Below are 16,449 nucleotides of genomic sequence, written 5' to 3' on the forward strand. Positions count from 1 at the left end.
AGGAAAGAAAATCTTGCATTATTTCTCCATTCTGAACATCCATATTTAAATATAGTGTGTTTACAGGACACTGAAGCAGAGATTTGCTGTGTGGGAGGAGAATGTACTAACATGAGTGAATGTATGGCACTTGGCAGTAGAGGAGCAATACTGAGAAAATGACAATGATGTGCATGCATGAACCAAAGTTTCCTAATGAAACCCATTATTGTATACACCCAGTAAAAATTACCCAAAAAGAAGAAAAAACTGAAATGCAAATACACAATTGGGAGCAGAAATGAAAGTTTATAAAGATCTACCACAGACTACTTAAATTAGGTTTGAATGTCTCTATAAACACGATTTATTTATTTTGCCTAAATGTCACAGACTAAAAATTATCTACAAATTTCTCTAGTGTGTTTTATATTTCAGATATTACAAGGGTTGTTTTAAGCTGGAATTCTGTGAAGCAAATTGGACTTAACTTGCAATGTAGAGTAAACCAGTCATAATAGGAACAAATATTTGATGACTCAAGAGTACAAGATTCAGGTTTGGAGAGATGGTTCAGAGGTTAAGAGCACTGTACTACCCTCATAGAAGACCTGAATTTAGTTCCTAGGACACAAAGAAAGGAGCTTACAGCACGAGTAATGGCAACTCCATGGGATCCAATGCATTCTTCTCATCTAAAGGTACTACACACAGAGATGTATGTGCACACCCATGTGTGTGATGCACACACACAAACAAACACCAATACGCCACTACTAGGACAACTATTACTACTGCTATTATTACTACTGATACATTTTAGAAAAAAACCTACACAATTCAATAATAGGATGTATTCTATGACCATACACACTCAATCACCTGTACAAGGACAGGAAAATAAACACTAGTGTGCATGTAAGATTTTAAAGTTTTAAGAATTTATTTCCATGGAAACAGCCCTGGCGGAAAACCAGCCATTTTCTCCTGGAATACTTTATCAAAGGTTTCAGCTTGAGCTACTGTAAAGTGATTCTTCCAGTCCCCAGGCACACCTGGAAAATGTGAAGCAGACACAGAGATGGGTTAATGATGATTATAAATCGGCTCTCATTCCTTTATTCACATGATGTTACCATCTGCTTAAGTAGAACCACACAGTCAATAAAGTAGAACTAACAGTTACTCTGTGGAGAACAATTCTTATGCTTTGAAAAATATGCAAACAGACCTGTACCTCTGTGTAAGTAATGTCAACCATTTCTTATACCAACATATCAACTCCACAATCTAGCAGCATGGACAGTGGATCTATATTTTTAATGTCCAGATTATTTCTCCTTCTCACTAGACATGCTTCCATTATACTATTGAGCTCCACAGAGTTTTAATATCTCAATTATCCAAACACACTTCAATTCTTCTTTCTTTCTTTTAGGGTTTACTTATAAATGTTCTGCAAACTATGCCAGCAACTTTTAAAACACCTTTTAAAATTAATTCTAATTATGTGTCTGTAGCTGCATATGAATGCACATGCCTGCAGAGGTTGAAGGTATCAGATACCATGGAGCTGGATATACACACAATGGTGAGCTACATGTCAGTCATCTTGATATTTCCATCAGATACAAGAGACACAGATACTGTCTGCTGAGAGCATCCCAGGATATCTGTTTTCAGTCAGTATGGAGTTTGGTGATGTGTGAAGATGGTTTCATCCCCAGTACTTTTTGCCATACCTTGGTCTTCATAACCACATTCTAGGAGGTCTTTAGGATTGGACTTAGAGATCTCAAATAATCCAACTTCTCACATGGTACTATTATGTGTTCCTTCACCATGAAGTGCTGATGTGTTCCACATAGTCACTTCTAGTTCTTTTGTTTCCTTATTTGTGTGATGGTGACCATCTCTTCCTATCTTCTCTCCATGTAGAATTCTACAGGCCCCATCCTTGCTGCATTTTATTTTATACCTGTGACACTTTGATGAATTTCCTCTTTTTAAACATGCTTGAAATATGCATGTAATATGCTTGAAAAGTTAAATATTTCTTAAGTTACCAAAGTCTTCATTTATCAAAGTGTATCAGACATACAAAACATTCTCAGTATGGAATTATTGAAATGATTAGTGAATGAGTAAGGAAGATAGTGGCCTTGTTGCCATTTTGCTGATGAAGAAAAATTAGTCCTTGAGATCTTACCAGCATTATAGTGATGGATATAGATTTGAAGCCAAAAGACTGACAATAGAAGTCATGTTTTTTCCTTACTAAAATACAATCTTTGTTTATCACACAAGTTTACTTTAAATGCCCAGTGGTACACATTAAAGGAAAAATAATTATTGAAACACAATATTCAAATAATATACCATTACTTGCGATGACTGTAAGAGTGTCATCTATTACTACTGGAATCTGTCAATGCCCGTTGCTACTTTCACCTTCATTATTATACTCATTATTGGAACAAGTTGTGTTATTGTATCCAACAACAATCTTGATCCTCATAAGTCAGACTGGATGCTGAGCTACCAGAATCTCAGCAAATTCAATGTGTCTGCCAAATGGAATGAATCAGTCCAGATGAGAGAATCATGTTTGTGGAGTATACACATGAAGTTCTCAGTCCAACCATCTCAAAATCTTGTGTACCTTTCATGCATATATTTTTCTTCAGTGCTTCTTTATAAAAACCTCCTGAAACTCTGATGTGTCCAGGGTCAGTCTAACCCTAATGCATAGTGGCTTAACTCTTGTTGGAAAGGAACTTTCTCCTAGTTTAGGAGGCTGCAGGTCTTATAAAATGTAGTTGTCTATGCCCTCCTGGCTTTTTTGGCCTGTAGATAGTGGGCTTCTCCATAGGTCTTCTTCCCTCTGTGTCTCTTAATATCTTCTTGGTACACCAGAGAAAATGATTACTGACTCAAGTACTATGTCTCGTAAATATCTGCTGTGAACTTATGAGGGTCAAAAACTTTGTAGTTTGTCAGAAGATATTTCCTCCCATGTGTCTTGATTGTGACAATGTCTTTATAAAAGTTATGTGAACCAAACAGAACATCTCTCTGGTCTGTATTTCCTGAAGTATCTAAATATTGAATCATAATGACCAAAATTGTTTGTGGAAAATTTTTCATTGGAGCTTTAAACTAAATTAATACCATCTTGCCAGATAAGTGAGTCTCCCAGGTAAAGAGTAGCTCTTCAGATTATCTCTCTAGAGGCAAGGAAATGATTCTCTCTGGTGTCCTGAGAAAAGCAACTAAAGGACATCAAAAGTAAGTCGAGAGAATTCCTCTTGTTCAAAGCTAGTATAACATTTAACACAATTTTTCATGCATTATGATTTAAGGATTTGGTCTATTGGTAAGTAATGAAATAAATTTTAGAATTAATTTTTGATCTGCTAATACTTTCCATATTAAAAAAAGGAATCAATCTAATGTAGGAATTAAGAACATCAACATTTTCCTCATTCTTCTTATTCTTTTCAAATTGTTTCCCAACATATGCATCTCAGCAACTTCTGCACTGGAGTCATGAATCAGGGTGAAGGGTATAATGAAGTTTGTCTCCCCCTTCATTGACCTGGCTTCCTGTGGGACTCATGGCTTATAGTGAGTTTAATACAAGGAAAACAATTTCTCAGAATGAAAGTTATCTACAATTACACAAGAAATGGGTGTCTTATATGACCACTATGATAATTAAAGCATATATGACTTTAGGTCCATATTCAGTTTTTTGAAATAACTACTATATATTTTTCTCCTAAAAAAATATAATACAAGGAAATGCTGTGTTTTAGAAGAGACTAAACTAAAATCTCAATATGGTCTCATTCTGGAAAAACTTAGCTAGAAAGAGGAAATTACAGTTTTCCTCATGTAAATTTGTTCCAAATTCTATTTCATCTCCTCCACTGTGTCTCAGATAAAACTTTTGTTAGTTCCAGTAGCCTTTATCTATTAAACAAGCCACCTTTTTGTTTTGGCATTTCATTGAAGCCATTTTGTACACATACTCTTTTATCTCTGCAGAACTATTATTCATTTCAGGAAATCCAATAATGGGCTATTTCTTTTCTTACTTGAGGTCTTCAGTTCTTATACAGAGAACTCTATCTCCATAGACTCTGGAGTAAAGGAGTCTAAGGTTATGTGTCAATGGCAGTGGACCCTCCCATAGGCCTCAGTTCTTAGTGTATAGATGACCATTTTCTTGAGTTGACATGTTTGTGTGCCCAAATCTGAGTATAATGTCCTCTTGTGAGGATATCAAGAGTATTAAATTAAATGCAATCCACTAAGGACTTTAACTTACTTATCTCTGTATATATTCCTAATGTCCTTAGAGTCTTGTGACCTGATCCTCACACTGTAGGTTGGAGGTTGACTGAGATTAAAAATGAAGCATGTAAGTAATTGGAAGAGGAAAATTAAATACATAACTCTCCACTTCCTGCACTTATACCCAAGTTTTTTAGTCATCCCCAAATACCTCACTTTTAACTCATTCCTTCTTAAACCCTGAGTCCCATCTCACCAGTTGTTTGCTAATTTGGTATGGTGTATTCTGGCAGTCACTCCTCAACTGCACAGCTATGAAACCATACCCACAATTTGCTCATAACATAGAGAGGTCGCACAGATATAGAGAAGATGGATATTCCCATTCCAATGGAGACAATTCAGAAAAAAAACAGTAATATGATCATGAAGCAATCCAAATTGAGCTTGACAAATGCCATCATATTTTAACACTGGAGGATAATTCACTTAGTCCTTATAAGTTCTACTCTTAGCCTGCAGTGTATCAGCAACCTTGACTTGTTGGACATCTTTTCCAGCAGTGAATGGAAGTGTATTTTGTGGTTATCATCCAATATATATCTTTGGTTCTTTCCATTAATAATTTTCTTTAGAGTTTAGGGCTATGATACAGAGAGCCTAACAAAGTCACACAAAAACATGTCTCTCATTTTCCATTGAGGTTATTGGACACAACCCTCTAAAAACCCAAGATCATCTCCAAGATGTTTTCAGAAACTTTTCAGAGTTTATGAAGTCCATGTCATCACCACAGAAAGATTCCCCTGCAAGGTCTCTGAGAAACTATGAGAGATGAGCAATGAACGTTGACACATTCACAACAATTTCTTACAGCCTCATTGGAACAAAAAACCCTCCACATATTCTGACATATTTTGGGACTAAAGAGTTTCTTCACCTTTTCTCATGAGGACCAAACCATTAGTAATCATATCTTCTGGGACAAGACTATAATTAGACATTTTATTTTCTTTCATGGCTTGGAAGGAGCTGTACTTGAGGACCAGATCTAGCTCATCTGGCTCCAATTTCTTTCCTAAGAAGTCACAGATCTTCTCTATGGTTCCCCTTGTATTCTAAAAGAAGAATCAAAACAAAAATGTGGTTAATAATTAGAGAGCTTTGAGAGAACAGATGCAGAGAAGGTAACTACAGATGGAAGATGGAAAAAGAAACATGAAGAATAAAATGGCATCACGAAATGAGAAAATATTGAATGGGGTTAAGGAAAGAGGGCAAGAGTCATACACAACATTTGTATATTTAGTAGGCTTGCAATGTGACTGATCTCTGGTCCCTAAAATACAGAAGATGCGATTTTTTTATGGGGGAGTTAATATTAAATGGGTCTCATATAACTTAGAATTTCCTCAAATTTACTTTTTATTGAATGAAGACCTTAAACTTTTGATCATCTTGACTTCAATTTTCTATTGCTATATTCACAGGTGTATGCCAATCTACCTACTAAATGCAATGGGATTATTGTCTTGAGACTGTATACTATGGAGGGAGTCCTATCTGGTCTGATGCAAATTGCTGTGTAGACCAGAGTGACCTCAAACACAAAGAAGCTTTTCCCCTTAAGTTCTAGCATTAAAGGTTTGCACCACCATACCCAACTTGCCCTTAGAAGTTTAAAGATGCTTATAGACATACTTATAGAAAGCAGTCAATGTGAGTGAAGGCAATATGCACAAATAATTTGATAGAGGTTCATGTTTATGTCAAAGGATACTTTTTCCTATGGGTAACTGAGCATAGCACAGATTTAAAACAATTTCATAAAAAATGTTCTCAATAATTTTTACTTGGGGCTACTTCCAATATTTTATGTTGTTTTGAATTATAATTTCATGCTATTACTTAGATGGGCATCAAGTTCACAATCTTTTTAGCTCAGCCCCCCCTGGACTCTGATTATAATTGTGCACTGCCACAATTGGCTCAATTCTAGGGGTTGGTCATAAGAATGCAAAATTTTGGAATAAGGAAGACTTTGCTTAGAATCCAAGGCCTACACATGGGCTCATACAGGAATTTTTGGCTCTAAACTTTTATTACATATTGTATCACAGATTCTGTTAATATTTAATGTAAAGGTAAACAACCATGGCAATAACTGAAAACAGTGCATTCAATGGTTGCAAAGGAGACTTATGGGAAAATGAATAAGCATGCAGCAGAGGTGGGGAATGAAGTTTCCTGGGAAAACATGAATTTTATAATGAAAAATTCAAATATTTCTCAAAAGACAAAGTATCTGATGGATGGCTTTGCTTTTTACATGGAAAATTTCTACCCCTGGAAGATAAAATCAAGAGAGCAAATTATTTTGGAATGATTCAATTTTTCTGTTTTTGTTTATTCTTAATATATTTCATCAAAGATTACTTTTCTGACTCATGCCAGGGAAGTAGGTTGGCTGACCATATATTTTCTCCTTTTCCTCTTTTCTTCCAGTTCCAACTCCGAAGTCTCATACCAACATCTCCCCCCATCTAGAGTGGATCCCAAAGAGCTTCTCCTCCTATCCTGACTCTTCCAACTCATAGGATTATCCCAAGCCCCTACTTCAACTGGCCTTCCTTGGGAATCCACAGATTACTCTGGCCAGGGAAAAGTAAGCTAGCTATAGATTTTTGGCTCACTCTCCATTCCTTTGAGTCCCATCCCCCAGTATTATCCCCAGTTCTGCATCAAAACACCTACATCAGACACCTCCATCTCTAGTGGATCTCAGAGACCCTGCTAAATACCCCTACCATAAATTGTTGATTGGTCCCACACCTCAACTCAATCAACCATTTCCCAAGAACCCACAGGCAAAACTGGGCATGGAAGTAGTAGGCTCAATGCAGAGCTTTATCTCTCCATTTCCTCCTCAAGCCCATTCTCCTAGTTTCACCCTCATCTCTGTGCAGAATACCTGCTATAGCTCTCCCCAAAATTCCACAATATAATGGGCCAGGCAGGAAAACTCTAGCTACAAATGGCGTCCAATGTGGTGGCAAGAGTTTCCACCTAAAAACTGAGAAAAAAGATTCTAAAACGGAGCTAAAAACAGTTCCTAATTGTCTCTCTCAAATGAGTGGCAGCTGCTGGTTTGAGCTGCTGGTTTGAGCTACTGGTGGGTTCCTAGCGTGCACGCTTGACATGCCACTGTATGGCAGGAATGAGGCCTCTGCAAGTGGCACATTAAGCTGCATGGTGGATTTAGCCTTTTCAAGTACAAAACAAAAAAAAGAGGTTTCTGGGCTACACGCTGCTTGGATAAAAGCATAGACCCACGCTAGCTCCCAGAGCTGGTGGTAAACTACCGCCATGTTGGGAAGCTGAGGTGGGCAGAGCCAGCAGCCACAGCTGCTGCAGTTTAAGGCAATAGATTCACAATAAGACAGATTCAGATGTAATAGTTTACAATGTGTATAAAAGATATGTAGGCTTGAAAGAGACAAAAAGGGTGATATATAGAGTTATAGAAACAAATACATAGTTTTAAAAAATAAAGTCTTTAAAGAGATAGTAAAGGTAGTATAAAAAATAAGCCACATAAAAATGGATATTACACAGAGAATCTGGATTGTGTTGTCTTTGGGATTTTTAACTGCAGAAAAAGATTTGATCATAAAAGATGTTGAGTTAAACCAATTTGTATATTTTAAAGATACCATGACTTCAAAATTTGGATATAAGGATATGTTACTTTGGAAAGGAGACTCTGCTTTTGTTCCCACAGAAAGCCAAAGGCTATGGATTTGTTCCAGATTAAGATACATCAGGTTTGATCAGCCAAGACCCCCTGAAAGGTCTCTGATGACACCATGGCCCAGATGATCCAACATCCAGAACAGTTTGAAGGCAACTGGCTCAGACCATACAGCCTCATGGACTATTCTATAATTCTAAAATTTTCTTTGTATCCCCATAAGATACAGCGTCCCCCTCCAGCAGGAAGTAGTAAGAGAAGCTACGCCCAAATTCCCAAATTATGTGTAATTTTACTTTGTTAAGGTTAAATTCTTCCTTTTTGAAAAAAAAAGGGGGAAGTGCTGTGGGATGTTCTGTATGGCAAATGTGTTGCTAATTAGTCAATAAATAAAACACTGATTGGCCATTGCATAGGCAGGAAGTGTAGGCAGGACAAGGAGGAGAATAAAGCTGGGAAGTGGAAGGCTGAGTCAGAGAGACACTGCCAGCCACCATAATGAGAAACAGCATGTGAAGATGCCGGTAAGCCACGAGCCATGTGGCAAGGTATAGATTAATGGAAATGGATTAATTTAAGCTGTAGGAACAGTTAGCAAGAAGCCTGCCACGGCCATACAGTTTGTAACCAATATAATTCTCTGTGTTTACTTGGTTGGGTCTGAGGGGCTGTGGGACTGGCAGGTGATAGAGATTTGTCCTGACTGTGGGCCAGGCAGGAAAACTCTAGCTACAATATAATGTGTATAACATAGGTCTTATTCTCCAAAGTTCCTTCTACCTCCTCATTGCTTTCCCCTCACCTCCAGATCAAGAAGATACTCCATAAGAACCCACAGGTCACTCTGAAAGCAAGTAGGCTATCTGTAGATGCTCACCTCTACCTCTGTTATCCCAAGGCCAATCATTCAGTTTCATTCACAGCTTTATATGAAAATTTTGCTGTGGCCTATCCTCACTCAGCACCCCCTTTCCAGGTGGTTATCTATGCAGTTCCTGTGGAAAACTCTGCTTTCTTCCATGCTGGCATCCTTCCTCCCCACTCCTAGGCCACCCCCTTTTCTAAGTGCTATGGAATGTTCCTGTACTCTGTATAAATTATGCCCAGATTGGTTTAATGAAAAAGCTGACTGACCAATAGCCAAGCAAGATACAGTTAGGCAATAAAATCAAAGTATGGAGGAGGAAATGAAGAGCAGAGTAGAGTGAGCCACTGAAGAAGCAAGATGTTATAGGCAGGTAAAACCACAGGACATGTGGCAATACATAGATTAATAAATATGGGTTAATTTAAATGTAAGATCTAGTTAGTAACAAGCTTGAGCTATTGGCTGAGCCTTTTGATGTTAATATAAGCCTCTGAGTGGTAATTTGAGAACTGGCTTGTGGGAGAGAAATGTCCATTTACATATGGCACCCACTGTGTGTCCCACAGTGCTGGAGGTCCTAAAAAGGCATCTAGACACATAAAAACAGAGCCAAGAAGCTTTACCATTCATGACTCTCATGTGGGCCACTATACAGAGACACATCCCCTGGCTGTGACATGTGGACTTGAGCTGCAGCATGGCAAGTTATCACAGTCTCACACAGGATGAGGTACAGAGAGGCAGCTCTCACCCACATGGTAGGTGGCAAATTTGTATTTTATGCTCATAAGGACAGAAAAGGACTAGAGATACACAGTAAGGACAAATTTAGACATTAAGGTCTCTAAGTGGATCACAGTTTGTTTGAAAAATGTGTGTAGGCTTGGGATAGGAAGAGAAAGGATAGAAACAGTCATAGTTTAAAATGATTTAAAAATAATTAAGTAAAATTCTTAAAAAAGAATTCGAATACTAAAAATTATGATAAGCCATATACAGTCAAAAAACACAGAGAGTCTAATTTCCGTATTATGTTGTGTGTTGTGTTTAGATTTTTTGACTGTTAATGAGTGAATGATAACATCTGAGAGACATTTGATTGTGAAAGCTATTAAATTAAACCAATCTATATATTTTAAAATTATCTTGAATTCAAAATTTAAGTCAAAAGGTATGTTAATTGGGGGAGAGGATATACTTTTATTTCCGCAGAAAATAAGAGCCTATGGATTCACCTAGGGTCAAAGAAAATCAGGTTTGATCAAGAAAGATCCCCTAAAATCCTGACTACAGACATGAGAAAACAAACCTAAAGTAAATACAAGAGAAATGGTGTATATTTTACCTGCTCCAACATAAAACAAAAAACATTATTTTTGGCTAGTTTGTCTATAATGCACAGTTTATATTTTTAATAAATTATACAAACACACACACACACACACACACACACACACACACACACACACACACACATATACCTTTAAAAGTTTACATATTTTCAGACCAAGGGGATGAAATACCAATAAAACTGTTGAGCGTGATCCAACATCCAAAATAGCATTAACATTGCTAGCTGAGCTGATCCAGGCTCAAAAATATTCAAGCCAAATCTTAACAATTATCCTGCTTTTTTCAGAGTTCTTGAAAGTTTACCAGTACCCACCAATCAGCAGGAAGTATTCTAGAAATGTAGACCTACAGTCCCAAAATATTGGTTATAAATGCTTGTTTTCATTTAAGAAGGGTTGGTTACAATTTGAAAGTGATCATAATGTCTTTCTAAAAGAAAAATGGGGATATGATATAGAAATGATGGAAATAGGTTAGATTATTATGATGGGAAAAAGAGTAGATTATGGAATATTTAATCCCCCCAAACAATTGTTAAACCCTAAATATTTTACATTGGAATGAATTTTACTTTATTTATACAAATTTAATGTTACTTTTGTAATAATGTATGTATACTACTACTATTTCTTAAGGCAATTTTTATGCAGCTCAATAATAAATGTAATATATAATTAAGCAATACAGATCAGTATTCATCTATAATAGTCAAACTTATAGTCTTCTCAGTTAGATGTTCTAGGTATACAAACATGTATTTTAAACAGATAGGTAATCTTGCAAACATTCAAAGAACTACAAAACATGAATTATAAATGTTTTAATAATTTAAGCTTTTCATGAAAGTGAGATATGTCTGTCCTGGCAGCACCAATCTACTTCAGAATAGATGGTGAACATCAAAGAAACTGTATGGAGGTTTTTTTTTTTTTAATGAATAAAGCTAGCAATGTGGTCAAAGAAACGGCCTTTGCTTCAATTGCTGTCAGTCATTGTAAAAACTGGATCATGATAATGCAACAAATGGTGACTGCCAAACTTTGCCAAGACAAGGTAGGAAGTCTTTTAGAATTCTCTGCTTCACACTAAAGTCTGTAGGATATTCCAGGCCTGTATGCCAAAGGTGGATGCCCCATCATTACAGAGGATCTTTGGGTGACTGTTGATATAGCCTGATGTCCCTGTTATTAAGTAATATTTCATCCTTCTGGGATTTGATGGAGTTGAAGAATAAGTAGTTATAAATAAATATTTCTTAGTTATAATGGAAAGAAAATTAGATACAAAACTTTAGACTAAGATAAGTTAGATAATCATTTTATCTACTTTTGCCAAATGCAAAGGGGTTGGGTATTGGTACTGTAATTCTTAATTTTTTTCCAATTTATATAGCTTTACTATGCTAATGCTAAAACCTTCCTATTAATTTAGACAAAAAAGAGGGAAATGATGTGGAATATTTCTATACCCTGTGTAGATTATGTTCTGATTGGTTTAATAAAGAAGTGTATTGACCAATACCCCGGTTGGATGTGGTTAGGTGAAAAGCTAAACTACAGAGGGGAAGAAGAAGGGCACAGTGGAGAGACACACCAGAGATGCCCAAGGAGCAAGATGCTAGAGGACAGCTGAAGCCACAGGACCTGTGACAATACAAAGATGAATAAAGATGGGTTAATTTAAATGTAAAAGTGAGAAATAAAACCAAAATTATTCAAAAAAGAATTTGGAGGATATTTTATACTTATTAAGGTAAAAATCAACCACGATGACATTTCAATTCTTGACATTTATTCTCCAAATGCAACGGCACCCATATTTGTAAGAGAAACATGACTAACACTTAAATCAAATGCCAAATCCCAAAGATTTATACTGTGATACTTCAGAGGCTCATTCCTACAAATGGACATGCCATCCAGAAGGAAATTAAACAGATAAATAATAGAATTATCAAACATTATGGCACAAATGACCAGGACATAAATCTATAGTACATTTCACCCAAACACAAAAGGTTATACTTGTTTCCCATTCCCTCATGGAACCTTCTCCAAAATTGATCATATACTCAGTTACAAATCAAGTATACACACATCAAAAAAATTGAAATAACCCACTATATACTATGAGACCACTGTGAGTAAAATTTGCATTTCAAAAGCAACAGATACTATAGAAAGCCTATAAAATCATGAAAACTGAAAAACTCCCAACTGAATTAACAGTGGGTCAAGAAAGAAATAAAGATATTAAACACTTATTAGAATTCAATTAAAATTATTCCATGACCTACTGAATCTAATGGGACACAATTAAAGCTGTGTTAAGAGAAGGCACATAGCACTAAGAACCTGATAGCAGAAATTAGAGAATTTTCATACCAGAGAATTAACAGCACAATTACAAGCTCTAGGACAATAAGAAGCACACACAAATACTACAAAAGAATTCAGGAAATAATCAAATAGAAGACTAAAATCAATATAATATCATTGGGTCATACTTCAAAAATGTGTACACCGCAAACTTGGAAAATCTAAAAGAAGGGAAAAACATTTGTGTTAGATATCACTTACTGTAGTTATATGAAGTTCAAAACAATTTATATAGATGCATAATGCCCAAGGAAATAGAAGCAGTCATTAAAAGTCTCCCAACCAATAGTAGCCAGGACTAGATTGTTTTAGTACATACTTCTACCAGACATTCAAAGAAGTGCTAATAGCTATACTCCTCAAATTATTCCACACGATAGAAATAGATGGAATATTGACAAATTATTTTATAAGGCCACAGTCACCCTGATATCTGAACCACACAAAGAAAAAACAAAAATAGAATTACAGACCAATTTCCCTCGTGAACATAGATGTAAAACACTCAATAAAGTACTCACAAACTGAATCCAAGAAAACAAAAAAGATAATCCAAACTGGTTAGGTGGGCTTTATCCCAGAGATGCAAGGATGATTCAACATATGAAAATCTGTCAATTTAATCCATCATATAGACAAATTGAAAGAAAAGCACCACAGGATCATCCTATTAGATTAAAAAAAATACTTTGACAAACAGGAACACACCTTCATGATAAATATCTTGGAGAGATCAGGGATATGGGGACATACCTATACATTCTAAAGGCAATATATTGCAACTAATAGCCATCAACAAATTAAATGGGGAGAAAGTCAAAGCAATTTCACAAAAGAGAGGAATGTGACAAGGCTTTCCACTCTTTCTACATCTATTTAACACAGTACTTGAAGTGTTGTCTAGCAGAATATGACAACTTATGGAGAGTAATGGGAAACAAATTGTAAAGGAAGTCAAAAAATTACTATTTGCAGGTGATACAACAGTATACATAATCTATACCAAAAATTCTACCAAGGAGTTTGAAAACTGATAAACATCTTGAGTGAAGTAGCTGGATACATAAATAACTAAAAAAAATCCAGTAGCCCTCCTATATACAAATGAAAAATGCGGTGAGAAAGAAATCAGGAAAACAACATCCTTCACAATAGCCACAAGTAAGTTAAAATATCGTGGGTTTAACTGTAAGAAAGCAAGTGAAAAACCTGTAGGACAGGAACCTAAAGACTCTGAAGGAAGAAAATGGAGATTTCAAAACATGGAAATGTCTCCCATATTCATTGATCATCAGGTTTATCATAGTAAAACTGGTCAGCTTATCAAAAGCAATCTACAGTTTCAATGCAATACCCATCAAAATTCTAACACAATTCTTTACAGATCAGAAAATAACAATACTCAACTTTATATGAAAAAATAAAAAAGCAGGATAGCTAAAATGATCTTGGATGAGAAAACAATATCACTATCCCTGATTTAAAGCTGTACCACAAAGTACTAGTAATAAAACTCATATGCTTTTGGCATTAAAAACAGAGAGACTGTTCTTTTGATAAGATCAAGGACCCAGAAGTAAATACACACACACCTGTGGACATTTGATTTTTGACAGAGCAGCCAAAATTATGCAATGGAAAAAACAGCATTTTCAACAAATGGCACTGGTAAAACTGGATGTTTGCCTGTATAAGAATGCAAATAAATGCATATCTATCATTGTATAAAAATCAAGTCCAAGAAGATCAAAGACATCAACATAAATCCAGATACACATAACCGTATAAAAGAGAAAGTGGGATATAGCCTTGAACACATTGGAACAAGAGACAACTTCCTGAGCAGAATACTAATTGAGCAGGTACTAACACTGACAATTAACAAATGGGATATTATAAAACTGAAAAACTTGTGTAAGGCAAAGGAAACTCTCAATAGGACAAAAGACAATTCACAGAATGGGAAAAGATTTTAACCACTTCCACATTTGACATAGGTGTAATACCTAAAACATATAAAGAACACAAGAAACTAGATATCAATAAAATAAACAATCCAATTTAAAAATGAAGTACAGATCTGCACAGAGAGTTCTCAACAGGGGTGCATCAAATGGCTGAGAAATAGTCAAAGAAATATTCAAATTCGTAGCCATCAGGGAAATGCAATTAAAAACAACACTGAGATTTTATCTTACACCTGTCAGAATGGCTAAGATCAAAATTACCATTGACAGATTTATGATGAAGAGCACGTGGAACAAGGGGAATGCTCCTCTACTGCTGGTGGCAGTACAAACTTATACAGCCACTTTGGAAATGAATGTGGCAGTTTCTAAGAAATTTGGGAATCAATCTACCTCAAGACTCAGTTATACCATACCACTCCTGGGCATATGCCCAAAGAACACTTCATACTGCAGGACACTTGTTCTACTATGTTTATAGAATCTTTATTTGTAATAGTCAGAAACTGTAAATAACCTCAATAGAAAAATGGATACAGAAAATCTGGTATATTTATATAATGGAGTATTACTCAGCTGTTAAAAACAATGACATCATTAAATTTGAAGGCAAACTGATGGATGTAGTAAAGATAGTCATGATTAAGGCAATTCTGACACAGAAATACAAGAATGGTATGTACTCAATCATAAGTGACTATTACATAGAAAGTAAAGGAGAACCAAGCTACAACTGACAGACCAAGAGAAACTAAATAACTAGGTATGCCCAAGGGGGTATGCATAAATCTCATTGTGAGGAAGTAAAATGGACATTACTAGTAGATGGGGGAGAGTCTTTGAAGGGAGAATGGATATGGGAACAGGAGGGATCATGTGGATGGAGGATGGGTTGAGAGAGAATTAGGAGAGACAATGGAATATGGGGCATCACTGGGATGAGATGGAAACCTAGAGCAATGGAAACACTCAGGAATCTATGAGGGTGACCTAGTAACATAGAATATGTCAACTGATCTAGCCATCTCCTGTAACAAGGCAAGATTTCCTGCAGAAGGACTGGGACACCAGCCCAGCCACAAAGCCTTCAACCTACAATCTGTCCTGCTGACAAAATTTGCTTGGGTAAAGATGTGGCAGCAATTGGGGGAATGAACAAGTAATGACTGGCAGAGCACAGACCCATATCCTGAGAGGGGCTCCCCTCTGAGGGCCAGCACCCAGAGGCAGTATACCCCAGAGATTTAGGATAGCAAAAATATGAATGGCAAAGGAAGTCAATGAAATTATATACTGCTTTTCTCATAGATTGATGTCTAGTACAACAGTCATTACATAGGCTTCACCACAAAGCAACTGATGGAAAAATATGCAGCTACTACAGCCAAACATTAGGTGGAGCTCACAAATATCCTTGAGAACAGGGCAAGGCTGGAGTGTAGGGCCCAGTGATATCAAAGTCACCAAAAGAAAATCCACAGAATCAACTAACCTGGGCTCATAGGGGCTCATAGACAGAACAAACAACAGTGGACCTCCATGAGACTGATATAGGTGCTGTGCATATATATTATAGTTATGTAACTTAGTGTTCATGTGAAACTCCTAATAATGAGAGCAGGGCGAGTCTCTGACTCTTGTGATTCCTTTCAACACCCTTTTCTGATACCAGATTACCTCATCCAGCCTTAATAGAAAAGGAAGAGACTAATCACCCTGCTATTTGATATACCATGGCTGCCTGAAATCATTGGGAGGCCCACCAGTATCTGAAGAGTAACAGTAGAGGGGAATGGAGTGGGTGGGGGTAGTGTTGGAGGGAGTAGGAAGAGGGGAGTGAGGGAAATTTTGGTT

At 36.4% G+C, this 16,449-nt stretch overlaps 1 protein-coding gene across 2 annotated transcripts in view; it reads right to left on the reverse strand.

Annotated features, from left to right (window-relative positions):
• Positions 1-921: 921 nt before the first annotated feature.
• The window catches only part of LOC128094774 (probable alcohol sulfotransferase), a 40,299-nt gene continuing 24,771 nt past the window's right edge, over positions 922-16,449 (reverse strand). Inside the window, exons 5-6 of one of the 2 annotated variants that reach the window (XM_052713295.1) lie at positions 5,219-5,396; positions 922-1,034 (exon numbers count right to left, since the gene is read on the reverse strand). In XM_052713295.1, the coding sequence (XP_052569255.1) occupies positions 922-1,034; positions 5,219-5,396 (291 nt within the window). The remainder of the gene's footprint in view (positions 1,035-5,218; positions 5,397-16,449) is intronic. The other variant, XM_052713297.1, reaches the window with a different exon arrangement.

Source organism: Peromyscus californicus, unplaced genomic scaffold (assembly GCF_007827085.1).
Source record: "Peromyscus californicus insignis strain IS unplaced genomic scaffold, ASM782708v3 Scaffold_4__1_contigs__length_199733344, whole genome shotgun sequence".
Lineage (NCBI taxonomy): Eukaryota > Metazoa > Chordata > Mammalia > Rodentia > Cricetidae > Peromyscus > Peromyscus californicus.